Below are 14,212 nucleotides of genomic sequence, written 5' to 3'. Positions count from 1 at the left end.
CTGCTGTCAGCTCCGGCCTTTTTGAACTTCAGAAGATGGCTTTCAGATGATCCCACTGATGATCCCAACACCATTTTATAAGTAGCATGAAGGACATTAGCTTGAGTCTGCTATTGAGGAGACTGGCTAATAACAATAAAATTGTCCGGCATAAAGAGCTCTCAGCTTGATCCTGCGGATGGCTGAGGATCAGACTTTCAACAAGCAGCTAGCAGAAGAGACCTTGCAATTGCGTTGTGGTTTGTTTTTTTTCTCTGGGGTGAAAGTTTTGGCACACAACAGCCTGAGTGCTAGAGTGACTTTAAGCGCCATAGCTTGTTTTTCACCAGAGTCGAGAATTTTGGCATGCTACAGCCTGAGGGCTAGAGAGGCTTAAAGTGTGGAGGGGAGAAGTACTCTCGTCTGCCTGCCCAGAAGGGAGCGTAAGCCTTAAGCAGCAGTTTAACAGGAAAATCATTGTGGAGGGAGCAACGGATTGAATGGGCGCTGACTGCGGATGATTCCACAGAGCCGTGAAAAGGCATCTGATTGGTGAGATCACAGGGCCCAGCTTACACAGCCACTGATTCAAACTGCCGACAGCAAGTATAGCTGCTGAAGCCACAAGCCTTTAGGGGAGCCCCTGTCTGTAGTGCCTCAGGCTCCTTACAGAGACAGACAGAGACTTAACTAAGTCTGGTGTGGAGAGTCAGGCTGGTAGATCATAAAATGGCGTCTCAAGATCTTTTTACATACCCCAGGGAGGTGACTGAGGAGTATCAGGCTGACAAGGTTGCAGGTCAGGGCTCCAGATGTGTATCCACTAAGTCTAGAGGTATGATCAACGGAGCTGCAGCCAAGATAAAGGCTAAAGCTATCTCCACTGTCAATTTTCAAACCATGGAGAATTCCTCTGGACAGAATCTCCCTTAGGCAGGGTTCCATCAGTCATCCAGAGCCACAATGGCTCCAGTTGATAGTGTGGCTCTTGAGCGGACACTTCTGACGGGGAAAAAATGTCCTCCAGTGTAATACAGACAATTCAGGCTGCCAGATGACTGTCTACCATCAGAATTTATAATGCTACCTGGAAGACATTTGTGGGTGGTGTGCCAAGCGTAGCATTGATCCCACCACAGTATCGGTGCCTCAATTGCTGGATTTTCTCCAGGAGGGTCAGGAGAAGGTTTTATCCCCTAACACTCTCCGCAGACAGGTCACAGCCTTGGCTTCAATTCTGTCATGTGAGGACCTAGAGTACATAACACAGCATCCGGTAGTACAGAGATTTCTTAAGGGGGCCACCAACCTAAAGCCACCGGTGATTCATAGAAAGAATGGCACCCTCTTGATGTGCTGAGGCTGTATCTACATAAAGAGGATAGCTGCCTTAAGAATGACAGAGGCACTATTTGTATCCTTCCAACTGGTTACTAAAGGTCAGAAGGTTACTGCTTTGACAGTGGTCGGTGGCTTTGGACAGTTATTGCCAAGGCCTATGAATTTCAGATCTTGCCAAGACAAAGGGCACTCATGGCACATTCTACCAGGAGTGTAGCCACTACGGCAGCATGGCCAATGCAGGCTTCTGTTGAGACGATCTGTTGGGTGGTGACATGGTCTTCACCTTTGCCTTTCATCAGGCAAAGGTGCCAAAAGAGAATGTGTGCACCCATAATTCAATGCATAGGGAGGGTGAAAACAGCTTCCCCTGGCCCCTGGAGGCCCTCTGGAGGTTGGAAAAGGCCTGTTTCCCAACTTCTGGTGGGTCCAGTAGGCTCATGTTTCACCGTCCGCAGGATCCAAATTCTTTCCTGGACCTGGTGGGGGGAAAAAAACGCCCTCCTCCTTCTCCCAGAGGCTCCCTGAAAGCAAAAAATGCCCCCCTCAGAGCCTCTGTGCAAGCCAAAATCCAGCTGGCCGGCACACACATGCATGTTGGAGCTGAGCTAGGGCAATGGCTCAAGTGCCAGCAGATATGGCTCTGTGTGCCACCTGTGGCACCCGTGCCATAGGTTTGCCATCATGGCCTTAGACTGTCTTAGACTTGAATTATGAGTGTGGGCACTCGCGCATCCGTGATAGCACGCGGCCACCCTCTTTCGGCACCCAAAGAAAAAAACGGTTCGCCATCACTGGTCTCAGGTTAAACTTTTGGGGTTTGGGGAAAAACTACAGAGCCAGGTAGTGTATTCCAGGCATTGGTCACTTTGTTGCTGAAGAGGTGGAAGTATGGGTGGGTTTCTCCTAAAGTCTACCACTATTTCTACGGTTTTTAGTTTATTCAGTTCCAGATTGTTCTGGTTGCACCACAAGGCCAGTTGTTCAACCTCCTGTCTGTATGCAGACTGCTGTGAGTACCCAGGAACAATGACCACAATCTATTGCAAGTGCAGATCCAGAATTTTGGAGGACAGCTCTTATTAGCATGTGATGCCTTGGGGAACTTGTCAGGTCCACTGTTGCAGGAAACTTGCCAAGTTGAGTTAACGTTAGCCATTGAACATAAGAACATAAGAAGAGCCATCCTGAATCAGGCCAAACCCATCGAGTCCAGCATTCTGTGTCACACAGTAGCCCCACCAATTGTCCTTGGGGATCTTGAGCAGAAAGAGAAGGCAGGACCCTCCCTTTCCCCTGACCCCCAACAAATGGTACTCAAGGGAATCCGGCCTGCCTCAACCAACATAGAGGCGACACATGGACATCCGTTTCAATAACCACCGATACACTTGGCATCCATGAATCTGTCTAATCCTGCCTTGAAGCTATCAAGGCTGACAGCTGTCACGACCTCTTCTGGAAGTGAATTCCATAAACCAAGGACCCGCTGGGTGAAGAAATATTTCCCTTGATTTGTCCTCGCTTTCTTACCTATGAGCTTTAGGGAGTGCCCCCTTGTCCTAGTATTGTGTGATAGAGAAAATATTTTTTCTCTATCCACCTTTTCTATCCCATGCATGATTTTATACACTTCGATCAAGTTACCCCTTTTGTCAGTCTTTTCAGTCTTATGCCTCAGCCTCCACATTTATATGGCATTCACTGCCTTCCCTTGCTGGGCAGGAATATTAAGATAATATATATTTATATGCTTTTACAATAAATGCAGCCAAGAAGGTTTATTATTAGTCACACACCTTGAATTGAGTGTCCATAGAAATGCATGCATCAATTAGAGAAAAGCATTTCTGGCAAACAGTTTAATTGTTGTGGTTTTTTCCAATGTTATTGCTGCTCTTATAAAGAAGGTTGCATTCATATCAGTGGACAAAGTGCTTGACTTTCCAGACTGATGCCCAATTAAAACAAGTCAACCAATTTGTTTTGTACAATTACTTGTGTGCTTCTCACACTATCTCAATGTCTGAATTGAAGGAAGGGAAAAACAGATCCTATGCCATTTTAATTAGATGTAGATGGATTATTTTTAGTCCTAAGGTGTGAGATAAGAATATAAACAAGGTAATTAGTTAATGTACACTTTCCATTAATGCTAGTTTATAATGTGTTTTCTTGGCTTATTATTTAAATTTTGTTCAGAAAAATCCTTGTATAATAAACATTTGCTATATAACAGAATAACATAATTGGAAGGGACCTTAGAGTTTTCTACTCCAACCCCCTTCTCAGGCAGGAAACCCTATACCAGTGATAGTGACCCTTTTTTTCCCTTGGGTGCCGAAAGAGCGTGGGTGCACGCTGTCGTGAATGTGCAAGTTCCCATATCTATAATTCAATGCCTGAGGAAGGTGAAAACAGCTTCCCCTACCACCAGAGGCCCTCTGGAGGCCGGAAACGGCCTATTTCCCAACTTCTGGTGGGCCCAGTAGGCTTGTGTTTTGCCCTCCGCAGGCTCCGAAGGCTTCCCTGGAGCTGGGGGAGGATAAAAAACCCCTTGCCCATTCCCCAGAGGCTTTCTGGAAGCCAAAAACACCCTCCCAGAGCGTCTGTGTGAGGCAAAAATCTGCTGGTCGGCACACACTTGCACGTTGGAGCTGAGCTAGGGCAATAGCATGCGTGCCAGCAGATATGGCTCCGCGTGCCACCTGTGGCATCTGTGCCATAGATTCGCCATCACTGCCCTATACAATTTCAGATAAACGCTTGTCCAATTTCTTCTAAAAAACTTCCAGTGTTGGAGCATTCACAATTTCTGGAGGCAAGTTGTTTCACTAAGTAATTGCTCTAACTTTTAGGAAATTTCTCCTTCGTTCTAGGTTGCTTTGCTCCTTGATTAGTTTCCATCCATTGCTTTTTATCTCACCTTCAGGAGTTTTGAAGAATAGCTTGACTCCCTCTTCTTTCTGGCAGCCCCTCAGATATTGGAACACTGCTATCATATCACTCCTGGTTCTTTTCAGTAAACTACAGATACCCAATTCCAGCAACCATTCTTTATATGTTTTAGCTTCCAGTCCCCTAATCACCTTTGTTGCTCTTCTCTGTAATCGAGATCCATTTTTCCAAGTGTGATTTTACCAAGGCATTATAAAGTGGTATTAAGACTTCACGTGATCTTGATTCTATCTCTCTGTTGTTGCAGCTTAGAACTGTATTATTTTTATGGGGGCAGCTGCAGCACACTGCTGGTTCATATTTAAGTGATTTCTATTACATCTTTTTATTACACTATTTAGTTTACACAGCGTTTTAAAGAATTTGGTCACATTTGAATATTTTGCAAAGGTGAATTTTGAAGAGGTAATTTGTGAGAGATAATGTAGCAGGAAACTACTTTCTACCAGTCTGTTCAAACTGTTTCTTTCTAAATCAGTTTTCTTTGAAAGAATATTTAAATTTTAAAGAAATTAGAGCACATTTTAAAATATAACCTTTATTAATTTCCTGTTCTGTTTCTTAATAAATTAAGCAAAAGTGTTAGGTCAAAAACATATGAGCCCAGGAAATAATTATATAAATAAGCAGACTTTAATGGGAACTAAATCGTTTAGTTTGTATTTGCTTTAACCATTGTAACTAAAATTTTCAATAGAAATTTCTTTTAAAAACACATGAGTCTTGAACAGCTATAATGTTCATTTTGGGTCATTTTCTAATTTTCACTTATTCACTTTGAGCACAGCTTGTCTTTAGTAATTAATTATGTTTTGTATTCTTTTGATTTCTGGTATACAGATGCCATTTGGAAGAAAATGGGAGCAGTATAGATTAAATATATAGCATGCAATATGTAACCATTAGGAATTAATTTGTGTTTTTAAGCAAGCCTTTAATTTGTGAAGGATTGTAACAATTATTTTTAGGCACATCTTTATTAGCCATAGTATGCATTTCATTTATTTCATATATGCCTTGTTTTTACAGATCAGTTGCTAACAGACATACTGAGAACCTATCTATTTAACGCTTGATAATTACTATCAATGAGAGAAGAAGTGTAATCTGGTGAGTTTGGGGGACTGAGCATATTTTAAGATTTTTAAATAAGCATGAAAAGTGCTGAATCAAGATCATGTTGAAGATTGTAGCAAACGGGATAATTCCATTACAATTCTGCTGGTTGCGATAACAAAGACATTATAATTTTAGACATTAAAAAGTAGGTCTTCCTGTGATGCAGGATGATTTGTATGACTCCAAATCTTGTATAGGTTTTCATGTGTCTTAAGTAAACTTGGGTTACTTTACAGACTAATAATAGCTAATAAATAGTCTGGAGTACTGCTGACAGGAATCTCACTTGACCTTTAAGAAAAAATAAATACGTTTTGTATCTTACATCATATTTCATTAGTACCATAATTTAATTGTGAATAAAATGGATAATGAAACTTCAAGATAGCTTCCAATGTTTACAATGTTTCCATGTATGGACACTTCCTCCTTTCCATCTTAAAATCATGTACATTGAAATTGATATTTATGTATTTATTTATTGGATTTATATGCCGCCCCTCTCCAATATAAGACATTCCTCTTCCCTCTCTACTTATTTTTCATCGCGTGTAATGCATTAGAAGTAATTTCCTAGGAAGGATTTTGGAGAAATCTTTTAAACAGCTAAGTGTAGAAATCCTTGCATAAATTCTTACTTTGCATTCTTATCAGGGAACGGATATGAAGATCATCCTAATTTTTATGTAGCTTATTAAAATTTTAAATTTGTGCATAAATTTTAAATACATGCTTTCATATTTCCTCTAAGGTATTCCTGTTTTAATCTTTTTATTCTCCTCTTTTCTTCTGTCCAGCTCAGATGAGAACAGAATGTATTATACTGTAGCTGTTTCAAAGCCAATTCTGTTAACAGCTTTTCAGAACGTTTCAATGTCCATTTATATGAAACTGAACAGTTTTGCAAAGATATAAAGAGTCAAGAATGCTTCTATCATTTTTTAAAGAAATGTTAGCTTATTGTACAATTTATTTGTTTTTAAAAAATCATATCTGTCCTGCTGTACGTATGCCAATAATATGCATATTGTTTAATTATAATCATGATTAAATACTGATAGGCTTGCAATGTAAGGTGATTTCTAACCTATCTTTTTCTAATATATTGGAAAAGTATTCTAATCTAGGAAACAAAATATTTAGTGCTATAATATAGATTATAGTAGCAGCCAGTTAGCTGACAAATGTTATCGCTATTTTAGGTTGCTAAACTATACAATAGAAAGGCAAACAACCCCCAATGAAACCTTGCCAAGAAAAATGCAGGGATTAGCTCAGACAGTTACCATGAGTCAAAAACGGACTCAAAGGCACAATTTTTTTTAAAAAAACAATACCTATACAAAGTATATAAATATTCTAGCTTCTTTACATCTTTGGAAATCATGTTTTTTATTAATGTTGAAAATCCTTTGTTTATTTGTGACAGCTCAGACATGAGCAGTGCGAGCAACTCTTTGGCACGAGAGTTTTTGTCTGATGTCAGCCATCTTTGCAATGCAGTGGACCAAAGGGTGGAAGCTCGGGAGGAAGAGGAAGAGAAAACACACATAGCTGCCCTTGGACAATATCTTATTCAAGGTCGTGGGTTCATTTTGCTTACTAAACTTAATTCCATCATTGACCAGGTAAATCTTGTTTTCACATTTGTTAAAAATATGATGCATTTAGCTGGAACAATATCTATTTGAATGAAAAAAGATATTATTATTATTATTATTATTATTATTATTATTATTATTTCAGTACAACACAGCAAACGAGATCACTATGCTGGATTTCGTATTTCATCATCAGTCGGGCGCTTCCCAAGCACCTAGGACTGCGTGATGTAGCGCCGAATTATGTTTGCCGATCCCAGTAAATCAGCCTTTTGCAATTGACAGATGGAGATTTTGTCAATTCCGATGGTTTTCAAATGTCCGCTGAGATCCTTTGGTACTGGGCCCAGCATGCCAAGTACCACTGGGACCACTTTCACGGGCTTATGCCAGAGTCGTTGCAACTCGATTTTTAGATCTTCATATTTCACTAATTTCTCTAGCTGCTTCTCCTCAATTCTGCTGTCCCCTGGGATTGTGATGTCGATGATGATGATGATGATGATGATTATTATTATTATTATTTATATGCCACCCCTATCCAAAGACTTGAGGCAGCTCACCGCATAGAAAAACAATATACATCGAAATATAATTAATTAAGATTAGAATTAAGAATTACATTTAAAAAACTAAAAAAAAACCTATTTGCACACATACATATCCATTCAAACAAACCCATCATACATTCATTGGCCTGGTGGGGGGGGGGGAAATCTAATAACTCCAAGCTTGGCGTCATAGACGAGTCTTTAAACTCTTACGGAAGGTGAGGAGGGTGGGGGCAACACAAATCTCTGGGGGGAGTTGATTCCAGAGGGCTGGGGCCCCCACAGAGAAGGCTCTTCCCCTAGGTCCCACCAAGTGACATTGTCGAGTTGACATGACCTGTAGAAGGCTGACTTTGTGGGACCTAACCGGTTGCTGGGATTCATGCGGCAGGAGGTAGTCCCATAAGTAATCTGGTCCCATGCCATGTAGGGCTTTATAGGTCATAACCAACATTTTGAATTGAGTCCAGAAACCAATTGGCAGCCAGTGCAGACCACGGAGTGTTGGAGAGATATGGACATTTCTGGGTAATCCCATGACTGCTCACGTGGCTGCATTCTGCACAATTTGTAGTTTCCGAACACTCTTCAAAGGTAGCCCCATGTAGACAACGTTGCAGTAGTCGAACCTCAAGGTGATAAGGGCATGAGTGACTGTGAGTAGAGACTCCCTGTCCAAATAGGGCCGTGCACCAGGTGAACCTGGGCATAATGCATATCCTTCATTGCACTTACAGTTATAAAAAAGACTAATTAAGTAGGATCACTTTCATATTCTGTTTGGAAATTGGATTTTTATATCAGCCAGGATCAGGATGACAGGTGCGTTTGACGATCAGCTTATTGGTCGTATTGTATGGTTTACACAAAAGCCTTCCATTAGGCCAGGGCTGTCAAACTCCCAGCCCGCAGGTCGGATTGCATCACAAGCTGGCCATGCCCATGCCCAGTTTAGCAAAGGGGATAAAAGTCCCGATATGTCATGTGACACCGCTGTGACAATATAGGTTTGACACACCTGCATTTGGTCAGTGTTGTAAGATGGAAGCCAGTTCTTACCTTACTGTTTAAAATACAGGTACCGTACTTCTTTTCCAAATTGGTTGTTTCATTTACCATTTTAATGTGAATATTAAACAGGACTTGGAGACAAAGCAAGAACCCATTATACTCCTAGTATATTATGGAATCGATCAAGCTAGTAAAAAGAAAAATCTAGAGATCAAAGAAAAATCTGATTGAAATTGATGTAGGCTTCAGTATCATCTAAAAATAACTGATAAAAATGATTACGGTATCTGTTGTCTCGCCTGGATTAAAGAGAAAGGGAGTGGAGGACAACCCCAAATTACTAATGTATAGGTTAAAAAGAATGTGAAATAAAACTGAATTCTATGATGCAATTGCCATAGTAAAATACGGTAGTCCAAAAATATTATGAAACAATACTTCAAACTTCTGCCAGCTGTTGTAAAATGTTATTGTAAATTTAGCTGTGTTGAAATCTAAGGGGAAGTCTGAGGAACACACCGATTATGTACTGCCTTTCCAGTCTTAAAACCAAACCTTAGGTTAAATTAAAAGAACTAGAGAAAATCTTGAAAGATGGAAGAAAGAAAATTTCTCAGGATTAGAACTCAATTGAATTACAGGTAGTCCCTAGTGGTCACTTAGTAACTGTTTCAAGTTATGACTGATATGAAAAAGGGGACTGATGAGGCTCCATTACAGTTATTACTTTGAGGATTACCTGTCAGTTTTTTTCATTTCAGGTTAAAATGGTTAAAATGTTAATACAGACAGCTGTAAATTGGTATTAGAAACTTTGTGGAAAAAAACAATAAACCTTTAATCCAGGTTTCATTATGAACACATGATGTGTTCAGTTCTGGAGACCTCACCTACAAAAAGATATTGACAAAGTTGAACAGATCCAAATACGGGCTACAAAAATGGTGGAAGGTCTTAAGCATAAAACATATCAGGAAAGGCTTAATGAACTCAATCTGTATAGTCTGGAAGACAGAAGAAAAAGGGGGGACATGATTGAAACATTTAAATATGTTAAAGGGTTAAATAAGGTTCAGGAGGGAAGTGTTTTTAATAGGAAAGTGAACACAAGAACAAGGGGACACAATCTGAAGTTAGTTGGGGGAAAGATCAAAAGCAACATGAGAAAATATTATTTTACTGAGAGAGTAGTAGATCCTTGGAATAAACTTCCAGCAGACGTGGTTGGTAAAGCCACAGTAACTGAATTTCAACATGCCTGGGATAAACATATATCCATCCTAAGATAAAATATAAAAATAGTATAAGGGCAGAATAGATGGATCATGAGGTCTTTTTCTGCCGTCAGTCTTCTATGTTTCTATGTAATGGTTGGTAAATTATTTTTCTGAATTATAAAAACATGAGTCTTTGTTTCTTTAATAGGAGCTTACCTGTCGAGAAGACCTTCTTACTCTCCTCCTATCGCTTCTGCCACTAGTATGGAAAATACCTGTGGAGAAAGAAAAGGCCATAGGTAAATTCTCTGTAATCTTGATGTATAAATTTAAAATATATTTTATAATTATAAATTGAAGTACATTTTTCCAGATAAGTGAGTATCTAAAATTTCTGTGCATATAACTACTGGTATGTAACAAAAAAGGTTGTTTAACAGGTATCGTAGAGCTTTTTTTACAATTTTAAGTTCTACATCTAGAATTCTAGATTACATCTAGAATTGTAATTCTGCATCTCTCAATTACCTTATAAAATGTACTTTTAAAAATGCTTCATAAATATTCATGACAACTTGTAAAAATGAAGAGCCATATATTGTAGACAGGGTACTGAACTGAGTTGTGTCTGAAATTAAATGTTTAGCTTTTAATTTAGCTAAAGAGTTCATATTTATAGTTTGGTGTTAGTTTCTGTGTTCAAGGGCAAATTTGTTTCATTAAATCCTTGTCCCAAAACAAATAATCTGTAGCACTTCATATTTAAAAACTACAGTTCTTGTTATATGTAACCAAAGAGACAAAAAGAAAATGGATTTGCTCAGGACACATTTGAATTTACTAGATAGATTATACTTATTACAAGGCGAATCGTAATAATATACATTTAGATTATGCTAAAATCATTTAGGTGCATATATTACACAGCTAGGTCTTATCTTCTGCATGGCAAGTCTTTAAAGATCTTTTAGGTATAGATTTGCCATACAAGTTTGCATCTAGATATGTCTGATGATACCTTTGTATCTCAAGCTGTGAGATTCTAATTTCAATTGAAATAATCTTCCTGTTTTCCAACAGATTTTAATCTGCCCTTCTCTGTTGAAATATGTTTGACCAAAGAGACATCCCTAAGTTCTCTGAAACCTACTCAGGAAAAACAAAATATAGCAGAAAATGTTCATCCATCTGCCCAGGCTTCTGGAAAGCTAAATTCTTCTTGGAAGAACAGACGCCAGCGCAAAACTACTCATCGATATTCTGTGAGGGATGCAAGGAAATCCCAAATCTCGACCTCTGATTCAGAAGGCAATTCCGATGAGAAGACTAGCGCTATGATAAGGCACAGGAGACCACAGCTTCTGCAGCCTTTTCCAACAAACCAATCTAAAGAGCAATCTGTAACAAGTGGATGTAACTATCTGGAATCTGAAATGGCCCAAAGCTGTAATTATGGAAGGGAGAACTCCCAACAGTTCATTCCAGTTCAAGAAAGTATTGTTCAGGCTTCGGATGAGTCAGTTACACCATCTGCCAGTTATCTAGACAACTCTCCCTTTGATTTGTGTCATGTCTTACTATCCTTGCTGGAAAAAATATGTAAGTTTGATATTGCATTGAACCACAAGTCTGCATTGGCAGCCAGTGTGATAGGCACTCTAACCGAATTCTTGTCTAAACTTGGAGATTGTTACAATATAAATAGTGCTGCTGAAAATGAAGCTGTTTCATCAAATTGGACAGAAGAATCAGTTGCTCTGGTTCAGAGAATGCTATTCAGGACGGTGCTGCATCTTATGGCAGTGGATGTTAATAGTGCTGATACTATGCCTGGAAATTTGAGGAAAAATCTTACTGATTTACTTAAAGCAGCCTTAAAAGTGAAATGTATTCTAGATGCACTATTTAGTCCTTCTCCTTCAAGTTCCCAAGGAACGTTGCAAAATGTATTGCCGGTTAATCTTTTCTCTCAGAATCGCCACAGATTCCTTCTTTTGCCCGAGTTCATAGAAGGAGTTCTGCAAATTTTAATCTGCTGCCTTCAGAGTGCAGCCTCTAATCGAATTTATTTTAGCCAAGCAATGGAGCTGGTTCACGAATTCATACAGCAGCAGGGTTTCAAACTGTTTGAAACCGCAGCACTCCAGATGGAAGGATTATGCGCCAGGGGCCCAGAGGACAACGCAGAAGCGTCAGAGTATCTCAAAGCCCTCATCAACAGCATTATGAAAATAATCAGCACTATCAAAAAGGTGAAATCGGAACAACTCCATCAGGCTGTGTGTACGAGAAAACGGCACAGGCGATGTGAGTATTCCCACATCATGCATCACCACAGAGATCTCTCAGGATTGCCAGTCTCTACTTTTAAAAATCAAGCTTCTAAGAGTCCTTTTGAAGAAACAGCTGATGGGGAAGTTCATTATCCTGACTGGTGTTGCTGCATTGCTGTTTGTGCTCACCAGTGTCTCAGGTTGCTGCAAAAACTTTCCCTGAACAGTACGTGTTTTCAGGTCTTAACTGGAATCCATAATGTAGGCATATGTTGTTGCATGGATCCTAAATCAGTAATTGGCCCCTTGCTTCATTCCTTCAGATTACAAACATTCAAGAATTTTCAGCCACATATATTAAGCATCCTTACTAAGTTTATTTTAGAACAACTCGGAGGATTGCAAATTTCTCAGACAGTGACACATGCCTCTTGCAACATCTGTAGCATTGACTGTGATCAACTTGCAGAGCTTGATGACTTCCTACATGGGAACGCTGCTGAAGTATCTGTGTCAAGTTCATCAGCTCCATACAGGTTTCAAGGAATTTTGCCTAGCAGAGGATCTGAAGATGTGATTCTGAAATGGGATGCCTTGGAAGCATATCAGAGCCTTGTGTTTGAGGATGATGACAAACTGTGCTGCATGCAGATTGCTAGTCATATTTGCAGTTTGATCCAAAAAGGCAATGAGATTATTCAGTGTAAACTCTACAATTATATATTCAGACCAATGCTCCAGAGAGGTGTTGAGTTGGCTCATTACTTCCAACAAACGGGTGCAACTATTGCTTTTAGTCAAACAAGTGGCTATCCAAAAAGATGTCTTCCTCAGGAAGTCCTTCAGATCTATTTACAGACTCTACCAATGCTGTTTAAATCCAGGTTTGTTTTATTCATTGGGGGGGCGGGCGGGGGGGGACGACAAATACATTTGGCCAGTTTCTTCCTTACCTCTTCTTGGCATAATAAAATTGGAAGCTAAGAATGTCACTGATAATAGTAAAGGAAGATGAGTAAAAATAGGTAAAGTCATAAACTCCTACTCCTGGACAGCTGCCATTTTAAATTGGTCTTGGATTAAACTTCTTAGTGGCCCCACTAAAGAAATTATATTGGCGGAGTATTTACAAGATTATATTCCATACTAGATTTACATAAATCTTGCACCTTTAAAGAAAAAGAAGCACATATATTTTCAGACAGTTAAGGTCCTACCAATAGACCCACTGAATGCTCGGGAAAATTATTGCTTCATGGAAAAATCAGCTCTTGTATTATTTGGAAATATATATAAGCCCATATTCCATAATTCTCACAGTATATATTCAAGGCCAAAGTCTAGAATTCTGATAAAAGCTTCTATGTTATTATGCTTATTGCATCCCACTTCTCAGTTGCTTTCTTAATTTGTTATTAAAAATGTAGAAATTAGTTACTGAAGCTTTGAAATATGAATAGCATAGCATATCTTAGCATAGCATATATTATATATCACATAACATAGCATAGTATAACATAACTTGGCAGCATAGCACATGCTTTGAATTAGAAGATCCAAATTCTTGTCATCTCCAAGTGTGGGAAAGCTGCTGACTGAATCCTCTTTTTCCAACTAGATTATCCCTACTAGTTACAAGAAACTATTTATTAATGAAAAAGAAGTTTGTAAGGGAATTTAGAAGTTTAGTGTTAATAAATCTAATGACATGGCATTATAGTGAATTCTCCTCCAATATCTTTGTCAAAAAGATATTGACAAAATTGAACGGGTCCAAAGACGGGCTACAAGAATGGTGGAAGGTCTTAAGCATAAAACGTATCAGGAAAAACTTAATGAACTCAATCTGTATAGTCTGGAGGACAGAAGGAAAAGGGGGGACATGATCAAAACATTTAAATATGTTAAAGGGTTAAATAAGGTTCAGGAGGGAAGTGTTTTTAATAGGAAAGTGAACACAAGAACAAGGGGACACAATCTGAAGTTAGTTGGGGGAAAGATCAAAAGCAACGTGAGAAAATATTATTTCAATGAAAGAGTAGTAGATCCTTGGAACAAACTTCCAGCAGACGTGGTTGGTAAATCCACAGTAACTGAATTTCAACATTCCTGGGATAAACATATATCCATTGTAAGATAAAATACAGAAAATAGTATAAGGG

The 14,212-nt window shown here is 39.1% G+C and overlaps 1 protein-coding gene across 3 annotated transcripts in view; it reads left to right on the top strand.

The window, feature by feature from the left end:
- Positions 1–14,212, top strand: part of LYST (lysosomal trafficking regulator) — a 128,446-nt gene that overhangs the window by 14,306 nt on the left and 99,928 nt on the right. The window contains exons 2-5 of one of the 3 annotated variants that reach the window (XM_070733990.1): positions 5,308–5,388; positions 6,827–7,025; positions 9,986–10,076; positions 10,858–12,934. In XM_070733990.1, the coding sequence (XP_070590091.1) occupies positions 6,834–7,025; positions 9,986–10,076; positions 10,858–12,934 (2,360 nt within the window). In that variant the 5' untranslated portion in view covers positions 5,308–5,388; positions 6,827–6,833. Of the gene's footprint in view, positions 1–5,307; positions 5,389–6,826; positions 7,026–9,985; positions 10,077–10,857; positions 12,935–14,212 lie in introns of those variants that run through there. The other 2 variants (XM_070733991.1, XM_070733989.1) reach the window with 2 other exon arrangements.

Source organism: Erythrolamprus reginae, chromosome 1 (genome assembly GCF_031021105.1).
Source record: "Erythrolamprus reginae isolate rEryReg1 chromosome 1, rEryReg1.hap1, whole genome shotgun sequence".
Lineage (NCBI taxonomy): Eukaryota > Metazoa > Chordata > Lepidosauria > Squamata > Dipsadidae > Erythrolamprus > Erythrolamprus reginae.
Note: the sequence above shows the minus strand (reverse complement) of the source record. Positions and strands in the feature narration are given on the sequence as shown.